Source organism: Coloeus monedula (assembly GCF_965178545.1).
Source record: "Coloeus monedula genome assembly, chromosome: Z".
Classification (NCBI taxonomy): domain Eukaryota; kingdom Metazoa; phylum Chordata; class Aves; order Passeriformes; family Corvidae; genus Coloeus; species Coloeus monedula.
In genome coordinates, this window is record NC_138822.1 from 2,018,771 (window position 1) to 2,034,822 (window position 16,052).

At 40.3% G+C, this 16,052-nt stretch overlaps 1 protein-coding gene across 1 annotated transcript in view; it reads right to left on the reverse strand.

The window, feature by feature from the left end:
* EDIL3 (EGF like repeats and discoidin domains 3) overlaps nt 1-16,052 on the reverse strand; it is a gene marked incomplete at both ends in the record, with an annotated part of 230,553 nt that overhangs the window by 64,047 nt on the left and 150,454 nt on the right. The window contains one exon of the mRNA XM_082301980.1: nt 2,367-2,548. Within this exon, the coding sequence (XP_082158106.1) occupies nt 2,367-2,548 (182 nt within the window). The remainder of the gene's footprint in view (nt 1-2,366; nt 2,549-16,052) is intronic.

The following is a 16,052-nucleotide window of genomic DNA, read 5'->3' on the forward strand; positions in this document are numbered from 1 at the left end:
TTGTACCCCTCCACAAGCATTTAAGAAGTGTCTCCCTGGGTAATACAGAATCTGTGCAAAAATAAAACATGGGATTTCTGCTTCCCCTCGCAGCAAAAACTGTTCACCCATAAGAGGGTCAGACAGTGTTTGTGTCTTAAAGCTTATTTCATGCTTGGAGAACAAGACAGTTCTATGATGTAGAGAACTACTATGCATAAAGTGTGAGACTGTGGATGTCTCTACCTTGCCAGATCTAAAAAGAGTTTCTGCGGAACACTAAAAATCACTTTTTTCCTGCAAGTATCATCTTCATAAAAAGTTTCAGATTTTCCGGTCCCAGAGGTTTTAAAGAAAGAGAAAAGGAAAGAAAGAAATCCTCTCAAGACTTCTGTTCTGAAATTATGAAGAATATTTTTAATTTTGCTCTGAACTGAAAAAAAGAGTACAACAAAAAAGTATTTGGCAAGTTTTGTGAAAATTATAGACTAAAGTTTATTTTGCAAGAAAAATAAGAAGAAAATGAAGGGAGTGCTTAAAAGATATTAATTGTGTGACCTAAGCTTCTCAAAAGTCCTTATACCCCATGTTTGTCAAAATTACAGAATAACCTGTATGGGATTGGAATTACCTCCAGAACTCCAAAAAAACCCCCAGATTCTTTAGACCTGATGCCATGGTATGAGACTTTAACACATTTTCTCCACTGGCCCAACATTCCTTGCAGGTAAGAGCAAAGGGAAAACTTGCCGGAGAGCAAAGTCTGAGGGAACTTGGCAGCTGCCCCCACAGTGCCAAGCACAAATGTGGAAGCATCAGACCATTAGATATCCCCATCCAGATCATCTCCCAGAAAAGACATGTCTAGGGGGCCAGTGCTAAACGATTTTGAAATCTTTTTCCAGCTCATTTAATAAAGCCCACACTCTTAACACAGCCCAAAAGCTACTGTAATGCTGAGTTTTTCATTATCCATTAAAGTAACATTAGCTTTCTACTCCCATGGAAATAATTCTGCTCAGGTCCCTCTGTATGATCCTTTCCAGTTCTTTTCAATGTATAAATTTTACAGACTTCCTAACCCCTCTGATCTTTACGGACGACAACTGACTTACAACACATTGAAGGGCTTTTGTGTTTTCACTCTGCAATAAATAACAAGCAGTGACACCAGCTTTCGTTCTTCAGAGCTGACAAAATCCAGCACTCCCACTGCACCAGTTTCAGAAAACTTCATCAAACAGTGCTTTGTGTCTGCTCTCCACACAAGAAAAATGAGCAGGTAATCCTGTTTGCTTTCCCCCCAGACATATGGGAGCCTCTCAGAAAAATCACCAGTGGTAGTCCGGGCAAAAACATTGAATATTAACAAATATTAATGCCATGTACACCGAGGCAGCTTCAAGAAGAGTGTGTCTGACACAGCTGAGGGCATTATGGACTGTTTGGCTTCGTGCTGGCAGATAAAATGCTCAAACAACATGTTGTGCTAGATCCTGCAGTGGGTCCATTGGAAGGGAAACATCCTCCTCACACGTTGCCCATGCGGATCAGTGCAGAAGGTTTTCCCATAAGTATCTAACTCACCAACCTTTATTAACCAATAGCTGAAATTGCCAAAGCTTTGCCCAATTCATACATCACGAAGAGAAACAGCATCCAAGCAAAGAGCTACAGCAACCACAAGACAATCATTACCTTCATTAAAACACTGCTAGGGGATCTCAAAGTCGCTGCTTTGTGGCTTTTACTGAAGATGTGTTGGGCACAGAGAAATCCAGTTCACAATGAGGGCACTGCTGTTTGAATCACTCTAACAATAACATCCTTGAGTGGGATGAGAACACGTGCATTTTCAGCCCCATGGATGTGGCTGAACTAACAGCAGTTTCAACCTTAATTGAAACAGTTCTTGTTACTTCCAGTAGTACTTAACCTGTGCACCCAGAGCCGCTCAGCAAAGAGTACCAGCTCTGCCACCAGGTTCTAGCATGGCCAAAACCACACTTAAAGCACCTTTAGCATGTGTCAAGATACCTCCACCAAGAGATATTGCTGGGATATGCTTCCAAGAAGGGCCTAACCACCAAAAGCAACATATGTGGAATGCAGCTTCTTTGAAAGGAGCCTGTAAAAATCTGCTTCCACGGTTTAGAGCCACAATGGAACATATGCACACGGTTTTTTAAATAAAAAAAAGGCTCGTGCATTCGTAAAGTCCAGATTATCACTGTTTTGCAACTAAATAGTCCCTTTTAGCCTCAGCTGTGTCTGTGACAGTGAATAAGAACCTATCTGTTCATTAACCACTTGTCTTCATCAGTTTCTTAAGTGACACTGGCAATTGAATCAAGGGTATTTTTTTCCTCCTCAGCTCCATCTGTTACCTGAATCCATGGCCATCTGTCATTTTCTGCAGCAGTCCAGGCATTCACAAGACCCTTCTTATTAAGTCGTGCATAGTACGGGTACCACTTCTGCAGTCCGAAAAGAGCTCGGTGAGTGGATGACGCGGTAATTTGTTGGTTTGACACAATCCCTCCTTCTATCCCTAGTGGGCCAGAGCATCCTGCAAATGGGAAAAAAAAAAAAAAGAATTCAACTGAAATGATCAACTGTTCTGAGTCCCAGGTGGCTGTAATTACAATAGCATTCAAACAGATCCAAAATGTCATGCCAAATGCAGCTTAGAAGAAATTTAAAGTATTGACTGTATCATCCTTTTGTAGAAATTTAAAAAAAAACAACAAAAGTGTTGCTTGCAAATAAGTATTCCCATTATAAAATTGATGAAATTGATTGAACTTTTAATTTCTTTTAGTTTGTTCTAGCTGAAGACTTGTGAGTTTGGGTTTAATGGACACAATGAAAGAAAACAATCCTGATTCAAATATTGAAATGATTACTAAAAGTAAATTTAAAATTTTGTCATTACTTCAAAGTTCCATGTTGTTGCTCTTGCCTCAAAGTTCAGCATTCAGCCAATGCACTACAAATTGTTATTGCAGCTATATTTAGAAATATGAAAAGAGACATAAGTTTTCATTCAGTTACATTAAAAATATTTAAAGATTTATATATTTAATCAGTAAACCACAAAGTATGTATTTAACTGAAATGTTCCATTATGTTCATAATTTTATGTATGGTATTCATCATTAATGTATTCACCAGAAATACTTGTAATCTTTTTAAAAATCAATATATTTCTTCATGCATTGTTTTTTGAAGCCACTCCATTTGGGCACAGCAATAAAAACATTCAGCTATTGTGAGCAATCCAAACTGGGAAAATTATGAAAATTCATTACATACAAACAATTGGCAGTCTATCTACTATTCAACACCCCCAACTGAGTATGTCAAATTTTCCTGTCCTCAGTTCTGATGCAGAATTTAAAGAGAAGGTAATTACAGGAATTACTCTGGCAGCCAGTGTTACTCAGTTGCCCAAAAGATCTGCTTTGTGGGTCAGCTGCACTTTGGCAATTTTGAACACCACAGGACAGATGTTTACTTACATTTCAGGTTTTCTCAGAAACCTGGCAGTGCATCACCTCAAGCAGTACCCAAAAATGAACTCTGAAATCGTACTGTTACGAAATCCTTACACCACATGGGCAGAAAGTCACAAATAATTTAATTCCTCATTAATTTAAAGGTGCTGAGAAGAAAGAGTGACCAGTGCAATTTTCTCCTCTCAGCCAGCAGACAGCGCAGGGAGTCACTGGTAGCACAATCCCCAGGTGTGGGATGTCACTGATGATGGAGACAAATATAAACTGAATCGAAGTTTTAAGTTGATTATGGAGGCAGTGTGATGGACAAGCACATGGCTGTTCTCTGAAAAGGTAAACCATGCAGGTGGGAGTTCAGGGAGCGTTCCTTCTTAAACACAAAACCTGGCCCAAACTTACAGGAGATGCTCAAATGAAATCCTGGCCCCACCCAAATTAAAAACTGACTTGCACCAAAAAATGATGTCACACAGGTTTTTACCAGCCTACAAAGCTCAGCTAGAAGCTAAACTCCTTATGCTACTTCTCTTTATCAGCCACCAACAAAAGGTTTTCCTTCAGCACTTGACCAATACCTGCACACAACATGACAAAACGCTGCTCTCTCCTGTTCCTGTGCCAGGTGTGAAGCGGCACCAGAAGAAAACAGACCCGTTGTCACCAGTATAGGCAGGCACAATATAGAACACACTCAGAAAACCCACATATGCTGGAAAAGTGTTATTCCTCATTGTGTTTTCATCAGGCATTACCTAAGGTCTATTCAAATCCTAGCCATTTCTGAAGTATTTTCATTGAGGTAGAATAAAATCTTTTGGTGTGTAAACTGCTGAATCTGCTTGCAAGCCAGAGGTAAATGACTCTTCTCTCCTAAGAAAAGTGCATGTTTTCAAGAGTTTTCTATATTTAATTATTAAAAAAATCTGTGTTGTTTCATAATGGAAAAGAAAGTTCACAGAGATGTGTGTACGTGTATGTGTAACTCACCAACACACCTCTACCTACAGGACACACGCATGAAATAGATTGCCCATCTTTAACAGCTGCAATCATAGACTGATAATTATATAAAAACAGAGATGTGAGAAAACAGAAGAGAGGTTTTCTGAGGGGACCTTGAAAGGAGGCATGCTGGAGCCATGTTGCTTGATGTTTGCCATGTCTGTTGCTTCATTTCCTATTTGAGACGCATTAAATACTATTTGAAAGATGGGCGAAATCCTTACAAGAAAAAGCTGAATTTTCCTTTCTAACTTGAAGTCAATTTCCTTTCAAAATTTAATTACCAGCCAAAACACTTAAGTCTATTTTTTCAGCTATGACCATACACACTCAGCACTGTTTATCTTCCTTAGCTTTAGAAGGATTACTCCTGGAATCGAAAGAAAATGGCTACCTTCAGGGAATAGGTACTTCATTGTACAAGCTCCTTTGCAGTTCCAGTCATAGTTTTGTCATGTCTGTCAGTCCTTCAATCTGAGTCCAACACAAAATTTACCACTCCTAAAAGTTAAAACCACTTTGGTGATCAGTTCAGACATAACAACATCTGAGGTGCGGAAAGCACAAGACTGGGTAATAGTTTCTAAACAATATTATAATTACATTTCTTAAATTATCAGAACATTCTGCTACTTTTCGAAATTTGTTGAACAGCCAAGACTTCAGCAGAAGTTTTATTAGGATATTGTGAATGAGGTCCTCCCACTGCTAAATCTGCCCTCTTACTCACCCTTTAGGTATTTATTTTAATCAGACATCATTTTCTACAAGGAAACCTTTCAACTTACTTTCTTTTATCAGTTAAAATCAAATATTTAACATATTTTTGGATAGTCAAATACCACAGCAAATGGACTTCCCTTAGCCATATGCCCATTAATTTATTCAAAAAACTCCACTAGATTAATGAGTCATTCTTTCTTCTTATAAAAGCTCTAATGGGGCTATTACTCTCTAAATTCACAAGACATTTGCTTTCCCTGAAAACTCTCAACTGAATGACCCATCTCTAGTTCCATTAAATATGTTTTATCACTAAAAGACTGGTTACAGACCAGTTACATGCACATATGATATTAAATTTCAGACACAAAAAATTCTTTCCTTCAAGTTATAAATTATGTTTTTAGGTGTTTAAGAGTTGTGATATACCATTGACCACTAACAATGAAAACAGTCAAGGAGAGCTTTCTCAGATTGTTTGGTTTCTTTAAAAAAACTGAGATGCATATTTTGCAGAACAAGTACAAGATGTATTATATTTTATTGCTATGCCTCTGTTTCTATTAAATCCATGCTTATTTAAACAGTAATCATGACAGCTTGGGAAATCATAATATCACTACAGTAACTGTGTACAATTCAGACCGATCAATGTTAGTCATTAATTAAAAAAAATGATATTTTTATTAGTTAATGCAGATACATTGGGGTATGACAATACTCTTTATGAAAAGAAGTAAAAATATTAAACAGCAATTAAAAAGCTGCCTAACATGACAGATTCACAAGGCAGATTTTGGCATCTGGATCTGCTATTTCAGTGTCATTAAAAAACAAGATACTGAGTCAAGTAATATGGGTTTTGATCCTACAGTGACAATTATTGGTATGCGCTGAATGAAACCCACTTAATGCTTCTCTTTTTCTCACCAAACACAACCCTATTCCCACAAAACCTCACTATCCATGGAGATAACAATGCCAGGGTGTACCAAGAGTTACATGAATAGATCCAGGGAAGGATGGGAAAAGTCCGTAACACAGGAAAAGTGAATTTTTCAGTTCTCCTGAAGGTCCCCACCATGCAAAGACAGCAGAGTTATAAACCTGCCTTGAAGGCTTCTTTAACAACCTCAACTTTAATTAGATCTAGAATCATTATGTACCATTTTGCACCAAAAAACAATTGGTTTCTAGTCCAGATTTCCCTTGTAGACCAAGGATATGGGGATCAAACAGGTCCCCAGAAAGAAGATGAGTTCTGTCCTTCCACCCTTATCTCTGGCAACAACAAATCCCTCCAGCTGAACAATAATATTTGAGCAAAACAAAGTAGATGACAGTTACCTTACTGTGGTTTACATTGATTTCTCCTCAGAAAAACATTAAAATAGGGAAATAAGTTGCTGGTTCCTGTTCTTTATAGCAAAAAAACCAAACTATTTTAAGATACTACAGCAAGAGATAAGAAGCAGAAAGCACTGGGTTAATATGTTACTTGAGCATATTTAATTTGAACTTTTACATTTATGTCAGTCCACAAATTAAGAAAATGTCCAAATGGTTTAAAAATTGCTTGAAAATGTGAGGATTATGCTTCTGCAGCTAGAATGAAAAGATTTCTAGCTATTGATGATGAAACATCCTGATTTTGCAGCACGAATGCATAACTTTCATTTCCTCTGTTGGTCTGCCTCTAGCTAATGTCATGAGAACAAACAGATGCAAAATTGAAGGCAGGGAGAAAACAAATCTGCTGTAGACATCTGCAATCCTTTCTTCCTCCAAGCACCTCATTTTCTGGAATGAGATTACCCTGGCTGTGCTTAGCAGAGCCTGGTAATGGTGCTGAACACCAACCCTGACAATGGGATTACAGATGACCCATGGTACTGCAGTAATTCATGTTGCTTCCCACACTGCAGTCCAGGCTCCGGGCTCCTATTTCTTCTTCTCATTCCTCCTGCCACACAGACATCCTTGCCCAGTTTGTTCTGCCAGGGACAGCTCTTAGATAACAGCAAGTCTGATTTTTAGGAAATCATTAGACGGATACGGACAGTCATTTAAGAGTCTGTTACCAAAGTGCCCACCCATATGCAATGTGATGTTTTTGCAGGGCTTGCTTTTTCACAACCATTACATGATAATGCTAAAATCTTCTATATAAGTGCTACCTAAACTGCTTTTGCAGAGATGCAGTTGGAGACACAGCTTCCACTCCTAGAGGTGTCTGTGGACCCTCTCATGGTTTCAGTGATGTGACAGTCCCCACATGCCAACTTTACCACTGAACAGTGGGGTTACAGATGACCGCTGATATTGCATTAATTCACGCTGGTGTATGCATAGATTACCCACATGCAGTCTAGGCTTCAGCCTATTCCTTCTTGCTCTTTCACACAGAGATTTCAACTCCCTGCCTATGAGCAATTTTCGACACTGCACTCCCCAGGCTGGGATTCACATCCCTCTGATGGATATTCAGAGGGATTTCCTACCTTGGGCAAGTGTGCAAAAAAATTATACTTCCAGCCTAGCACAGGAGCATATGGAGACAGCAGCTCAGGCAGTGAAAGCAGATTATGTCTTTTTCTATACAGTGCTGTGACTGAAATGGAGGGTTGCTATTCAGGACTGGTTTGCTTAGTCTGGTAATTCCTGCATTCTCCTTCTCAAGTAGGATGGTGTTCCGGTTTGGCCAAATTTCGAAATATATCCTCTGAGAGAAGGCAGGTTACAAACCACCCCACCCCCACCAGGTTCAGGAATAATAAATTTTCCTCGACGGAAAGTGCAGGAGATAAAAACTATTATTTAACAAACACACGGGAAAAGGATAATAATGATAAATAATAAAATCTCTTGCTGTGGAGAAAAAACCTGGGAAAGTGTCAGAGTCCTCCATTTGGTCTCCTTGGAGCTGGGGCTTGGCCCAGGGCCAGGCCCTCTGTGCTCTGTGGAAAGTCCTCCCGATGTGCTCTGATATTGAAGCAGTCCAGTGGAAAAGGGAGAAAATCCAAAATTCCAGGGAAGAAAAAAAGTTCAACTCTCAGTCTCCCTTCAGAGAAAAATTGGCCAAAAGCTGACTGGGAAGCAGCAAGCCTGGTGCTTCCTCGCTCCTCTGCTGCAGCTGGGAAAAAAAAAGGCGCTATTTCTGCGTGACCTTGAACAAGCTGCAAGCTGCTTTGAGAAAGTTTTGCTCAGTTTTTCCTCCCCTCTCTCAGGCTCAGTTTAAAGGCATAGAAAGGCACAAAATTAATTCCTGGGCATAGGGCAGCGATATGGGATACACATCATAGAGCAACCCCAAGACAGATGGATAGGATTGCAAATTCCACATCAAAACCCATTGACTAATGGATTAATGTTGGGGAACTGCAACAGAGAACAAAGTCGAAGAAGGGACCTATCCAAGAGGACTAAAATTAAAGGAAGATACAACTTCTGATTTAGGAAGATCCTTAAACTGAAGACTCCTTGAAGCTGGGAAAATACACTGGGACAACCATTACTTGGTGCTTGTCCCTTTTCTTACACTCACTCATCAAAAATTCTCTTCTGATCACTGTCTAAAACATGAGTAATGGATTGTCACCAGACCAAGCATTGTTATTCCCATGCTCAAAAAGAGGAGTGCATCTAAAACCTCATATCTGAAAAGACATAATGAGAAAAATATTTTTTTTATTTTTAGTATTTTTCCATGAGTTGATTGTGTTTGTGGTCAACTCCATCACATTAATAGTACCAACATCATCCCTAGGCATGTTCAAAGTGATTTTAACAGAACTGGGCTCGGAAGAACTTCAGAATGAAGATTTGTGTATCCCTAACTGGGAAAACCATGGCATCAAACTATCTGGAGAATTTTCCATCCAAAGAAATGTCAAGTACATTACAACAGCGCCATTCCCAACATGTTTCCTGAATTCATTTCTTTTTCAAAAGCTCTGGTGGTGAACATTCAACTGTCAGGGTCCCTTCCCCCTGCCATGTGGTCCTGGGAGAGGGGCCCTGGGGGGGACACACAGGGTTTCCCTGCCCCTGCCTGGTCAGCCTCGTTCCCCATTGGTTGTTTTGTGTTCCCCTGCATGGGCAAAGGACCCTCGGGTCCCGTGATTGCAGCAGTTCCTCGGCAGATCCTCAGCCATGTGGCTGGGAAAATAAACATCTCTCTGAAACATCTATCAAGAATCAGCCTATATATATTTCTTTTCTATGGGCCTTGTTGATTGATACACGTGTTACAGTATCCCCACTGTAACAAATGGTAGGTAATGCGGGCAGAGCGATCCCTGATCCCTAAGGACAGTGACTGATTTGTGAGTAAACTCTGGATTTCTCTTCTTGTTTTTGTTTTGCTGCTCCATCTCTAAGCTATGGAGGAACCGTGGAAAGACTCTTGGCTCTCAGAGCCGCATACAGACATTTATCTTAAACTTGAAAAGATTCTTGAACAACGATTTGTAAATTTTGGCTTAATTCAAGCTCAAAAGGAACTGAAACACTTCCTGGCATGGTTGTTTAAGAACCTTTTCTACGTTTCTTGGGATTTGATTCCTACCAAAGACTTTTGGAAGACCATTTGGACACAGTTAATTTCTGAGTCAAAATATATGCCGACGGAAGAATATTTTCATGACTATTATTTAATTACCAAGACTGTTGAGCAATGTCAGCTGTGTCTTGGCAAAGGGAAGCGTGCCTCAGAGACTGTGCAGTCTCGCTCACATGGACCGAGCGCTCTCCGAGCAGCAGCGAGGCAGTTCCCGCGTGTGGGCGGAGCGGCGCGAGCTGCAGTGTCGGCAGCGGAGCGAGGCACAGCGGGAGCAGTGCGATCCGGCGGTGCCCGCCCGGCTCCGCGCAGCGCGTGGTGGATTGAGCCCTGTGAGAGGGGTGGCACACGGGCAGTGGCGGTGGAGTGGAGCCGCACCCAGCTGAAATGCACGCTGGAGCAGGGCAGGGTGGGGTGTTGCTCGGGGGCCCAGCTGAGACATGGGCGTGGCCCCAGGCAGCAGCAGCACAGCTGAGAGCAGAAGTGGAGGCGAGTGGGGAGCTGAGTGGCGCAGCCCAGCCTGGCCTGCGTGGCCCTGAATGCGACCCCAGGAAGAGCGCACAGGCATGAGCGGCCCCGATGGCCCCAGCAGCCCTGTCATCTCCAATGCAGGAGCAACCGAAAGCGAAAGAGAAAGCAAAAACGCAGAGAGACAGAAAACAGCAGCCACTCAGAAAAAGGAAAAGATCATCCTAGCTAAGGTTTTAGGAATAGTAAAGTGGTATAATGTTAAACAAAATTATGGTTTTATAACGAGATGTGGCAACCAGCAAGACATATTCGTGCATAGAACTGCTATTGAAAAGAATAACCCTGAAAAATACATCCCAAGTTTAGGAGATGGAGAAGTAGTAGAGTTCAAAATTTTACAAGGTAGAAAAGGGTTACAAGCAGCAGAGGTCACTGGGCCTGATGGTGTTTTCGTGAAAGGCCGTATATATGCTAAAAACCATAGTCATGTTAGACAATATCTCCATTATAAGCCCCCCCCCCAACAGTCTCCCTTTCCTAATCCCACCTTTCCCTTTTATCCTATATCCTATTACCCCAGTGCATTCCCAATCCATTTTTCCACCCATGGTTTCCCTCAAAAAACCATACCTTTGCCAATTGTTTCCCCAAAAATCCCTTTCCAATGCCTAGTGGGGGATGAAGAGGGGGAGAGAAGAAATTAACTGTTGTTGTTTAGAGTTCCAACATGTACAAATGGAAGAAACCCTCTCCTGCCTCAGTTTCCCCACAAAGCATGCCCAGAGAGTGCTGTCTCCCTTCTGTCAGCCTTAAGATGTTCCAGAGAACCTGTTTGGACATTTAAAGACTCAGGAGGGTGGCTTGTTTTGTTTGGAAACTGTTCTTGTTATGTTTATCCATTTGTTTTCAACGTTAAATTTTAAATCTCTCTTGTTAAAAATAAACGGGTGAAATGTCGGGGTCTCCTCCCCCTGCCATGTAGCCCTGGGAGAGGGGCCCTGGGACAGAGATGGGGTTTCCCTGCCTGGTCAGCCTTGTTCCCCACTGGTTGTTTTGTGTTCCCCTGCATGGGCAAGGACCCTCGGGTCCCGTGACTTTAGGAGTTCCTCGGCTGAGCTCCAGCCGTGCGGCTCTGAAAATCTCTCTGAAGCATCTACCAAGAATCAGTCCATATATATTTCTTTTCCATGGGCCTCACTGATTGATACGCGTGTTGCACTATCCGCACTGTAACATTCAACAACCCCACTTGGTGTTTGATCAGTACAACTTGAATCTTTCTTATTCCAGTTTTTTTTGTGTCCTGATTCTATGACAGTGGACAAAAATGTTCTCTTCTTAGAACAGCACGCCTCTCCTTGCCATGTGGGTTACTGGACACCTAGAGGCACGACCCAAAATCCAGAATAGAGTTTAGAATTCAGGAAAATGATTGGCTGAACCTTGGCTGCAACACAAAGTTACTTAACTACCAAATCCAAAATACTTCCTCTGAGTTTATACCACTTATTTAAGTTACAGCATTTCACAATTCACTGATAGACACTGCTTTTATTTTATTTTGTTCTCAAGCAGCAAATACAAATTTCTGGAAAAATAAATAAATTATACTGCAGTAAGGCCTTTAGTCTCTCAAACTCTGTTGAGCTCTCATATAGAAATACATTAATCTTTATGTGAAAAATGATTTTTACCTTTCAAATTGACACTGTGAAAAATAACATTTCTACCATGTCTGAGTGCTGACATTAACCATCGACATAACTCACAGCCACTCAAATACCGCTAAAATTAATCCGAATAAAACAAATTATGGTGCAACACTAAAAAATAACCTTCCTCACAAGATTTTAACTACATTCATACTATAGAATGTAAATTCATAGTAGCTTTCAAGTAAAATAATTGTCATACTTACCTAAGAGATGACAGACAAAGAAGCCATAGCCCCTAACTGCCTCATAACAGTAACTGATTATTACTATTTTTAGCTTAGGGTTCAATTACATGAAAAATACATGGTTCTGAGTTCTTTTTACCAATCCAAACATCTTTTGGCGGACCTGGACTCAGGCAGCTGCGGGTGGAGGAGATTTGTGCAACGGTGGGTCTATTAATTGCCTCCTTTGTTTCTAGCTGTTGCAAATGATCGTGGCAAAGGCTTCAGCCAATTAAAAATTTAAGCACAACTTAGGTATTTAAAACCAAAGTTCGGGGTTTAAAACCAAAGGGCTGCATTGAAAAATAACCTTTATTTGCTACTGCTGGCCCCTGCACAATCCTCGCATTTCTCCTCTCCTCGGGTAGTGATAGAATTATTTCTTTGAACAATAGAAGAAAACTCAACAGCTTTCCAGCTATTTTAGGAAATTTGCTAATTGGACACTGTTTTGACAACTACAGACCACTTCTTTCAGAGTTTCTTGGCTTTATATTTGCATTCATATATCTTTAGTGGCATGTAGGTTTCTTTTTTTGTTCATGGAGTGCACAGCATAAACAAAACCCTACCTATGTGGCTATTGCATTATATTGTAGTGTATCTCCTCTTATCCTTGAATTCACTCCAAAGGACCTTTTTTTTTGTCACAGAGCAATATTTCTACTCCAAAAATTAATAATTTTAACCTAAAGTAGATAACCAACTAGAACTATTGCCAGTTTGAAGGCAGGTCATGACATACACATCCATGTGGTAAACACTTGATCCTTCTTAAATCTCCCTGTTCCAAAAAGCAACTTCAAAAAAAAAAACCCAAACCCAAAGCTTCTCTTGAAAGTGAAACTGGAATGACAGGATAGAGCCACACTGAAGGACAATCTGCATTTCTAGCAGGTCCACAATAGAAATCAGTGGGATCCCAGCACCAGGGTAATTAGCATTCCTGCCAGCTGGCTTGACAACGAGCATGTTCATTTGCCAGGAGAAGAGTGTATTCTTTTCAAGAAGCAATTCTTGTTTTGCTGCCTAGAGATGTTCTTTCTGCCTTTTGTGGTTTGGCATTGTTTTTATTCCCCCCTGTCCATCAGAACAGCAACTGCTCCTAGAAATGATAGCATGGCTTGTTACAAGATGTGTTCATTGAAATTGCTGCAAGAGGTATTCATTGGAATAGTTTAAAAACTCATATGAATGGCACTCATATCAGTGTCATATGAATCCTGCATTACAATGGGATACATTTTCTTCAGAAAGAAGCAAAAGGATGGGAATATCCTACAATATACTGGTGAGGTGATATGCTAAATATGAGCTATATCCACCGTCCTGGACACACATGGCATGCAAATGACAGTAATTTAAATCTGGCTGCACAGAAACAGCCCTTCTTATGATCTCTAAGCTGTTTCCATCTTCTTCTATAACCCATCCAACATTTTAATAACTGGAAATTCAGGTATCTTCATTTAGATCTTGCTCCCGGAAGCCATTTGGTGTAGATATAACCTTATATTCATGTAAAGCAACTTTAAGGATCAGGGTTTGAAGCCCTGTTAAAAAGACAGAATTAATTTAAAGGTTGTGCACTTTTATTAGGGTAGAAAAAAAAATCAGAATGAAGGTTCAAAAAATTCTGGTTTTATATATACGCAGTAGTAGAATTCGTTTATTAGTATAGCAGTGCAGTAAAATGTTTTATTTGTGACTCTGTGGTGTATTTTAAGCATAAATCTCTACATCCAGATTTTTTCAATATCCCCTTATTTTTTTAAAAATCCCCTTATTTTTCCTTAAATCCCCTTATTTTTCCTTATCAACATCTACTTAACCATAAAAGGGACATTATTCTGAAGTGCTTAGAGAAATATCCAACCAAACAAAGCAAACATAATGTAATTCATGCAACCCAGCTTCAGCCACCTAAAAATTCCTTATCTACCCCAGACTACATGCTCAAGCTCTGCTTGTCATCTGTGGGAGGAAACCGGCAACTCTAAACCACAATTTTCATCATGTCATCATCTATTAAGCAAAAATTCAAGACAGATATAATTAGCTTTCCTGTGTCTACTGACCAAGAACAAACCTAGAGCATTATTTCAGCTTAGTGCCTAGGTTTAGGAGGCTAAAATTAAGTGAAATGAATGCAATGAATTTTAAAAACACTGGACAGATATTGCTTTGAAAATAAAGGATGATCTATTACCTGCAAAGCTAGAAGTAACTAGGCATTTAACATACCTGGGCTTTACAGAAAGAGGCCTTTGAGAAACAGATGCTGAGGAGGAGATGAGCAAAATAAAAAAAAAATGAGTATAATAAAAAAAAATCCAGACTTTGGTTTTTCTGTTTGACAAACATGATCACAAAAAGGTTGATGTGCCTTTGGAACTGGCAGGAGAGAACCTGTGGGTCCTGGTTGGGAAATTCACCACAAGATGGCAAAGATAGCCAACAAAAACAGCATTGGGCAGAGCATTTCCAGCAGGTCAAGGCAGGGGATGTCTCTCCTCAGCAGAGGGAAGACACATCTGGGGTGCTGAGCCCAGTGCTGAGCTCCCCACTGTTACAAAGACAAAGATTTACCAGGGTGAGTCTTGCACAGGGCCATGGTCATTAAAGGAATGGAGCATCTGACCTGCAAGGAGACACTGACAGGGCTGGAAGTGCTCAGCCTGAGGAAGGGAAGGCTCAGGGAGTTCTTATCCATGTGCAAAAATGTCTGGTGGGAGGGAACAAACACCGAGGAGTCATCCCATTAGTAGGACAAGAGGTAATGGGAACGAGTTACAAAATGAGAAATTCCGTTTGAACATGACAAAATGGAGTTGGTCTTACTTTTTAAATGGGAGGGGGGAATTTTAGTTTGTTCGGTGTATTTTTTTTTTTAAATTTCTTTTAGTGTTGTGTTTTTGTTATTGTTGTTATATTTTTGCTTTTGGTGGGTTTTTCTTGGTAGTGTTTGGGGTTTTTTAATGTGGGAATGGTCGAACACTGCACCAGGTTGTACAAGAGGCTGTGGAGATCCATCTTTGGAGACACTAAAAGCCTGAGTGGACACAGGCGTGGGCAGCTGGCTCAAGAGGTCCCTACTCAAGGAGGGAGGCTGGAGTAGTTGGCCCTGCCAGCCTCATCCTTTCTGAGATGTTCTGGTTCCAAATCTTTGTGACCTCAGTTGTTTTCAAATCAATGCTGACAGACAGGAAAATCCTAGCATCAAACCAGCCCCGAGGATTCCTTCCCAAATAGGAGCAATCTGACGTTGTTCTCTTGATTTTGGAGTTTTACTGATTTACAGTGGATGAAGATTTGTCCCTGAAGTACTTGACTTTATCCAGTATTACACATTAAATTACACATTACATGAAATAATAGTAAATAATTTGTTCATTAGCACTTTTTCTCCCCTCGGAGTGAGTCATAAGCAGAACACTATATATTTTTATATATATATAGATATATGTATACTTTGTGCATTTTATAATGTGCTTGCAGTTCCAATTTTTAAAAATAAATTTAAATATGAAAGTATTTCACTTGCAGCCAGTCCCAGCCTTTTAGAATGACAGCTGACAAACAAAAATTCTGCTTCTTTTCCTATACCAAATCAATTTTTTGCTGATAGCTGTATGGATAATCAGCATATTTTAAAAAGCAGAAGAAGTTAAAACTGTAGGAATTACATCTTCATTTCCAGGGGAAGGTAGAGACCCAAGGAGACTTTTCATTTTACCAGAAGTTTCTGCCTTTGCATGTGCCTGCAGACCATACATGTGAGCTCCCACCACGGCAGACTGAAGAGGAGCTACAATCAAGTTATTTGAAGCACTGGTTTGGCTTTGTACATTCAGTTTGACTT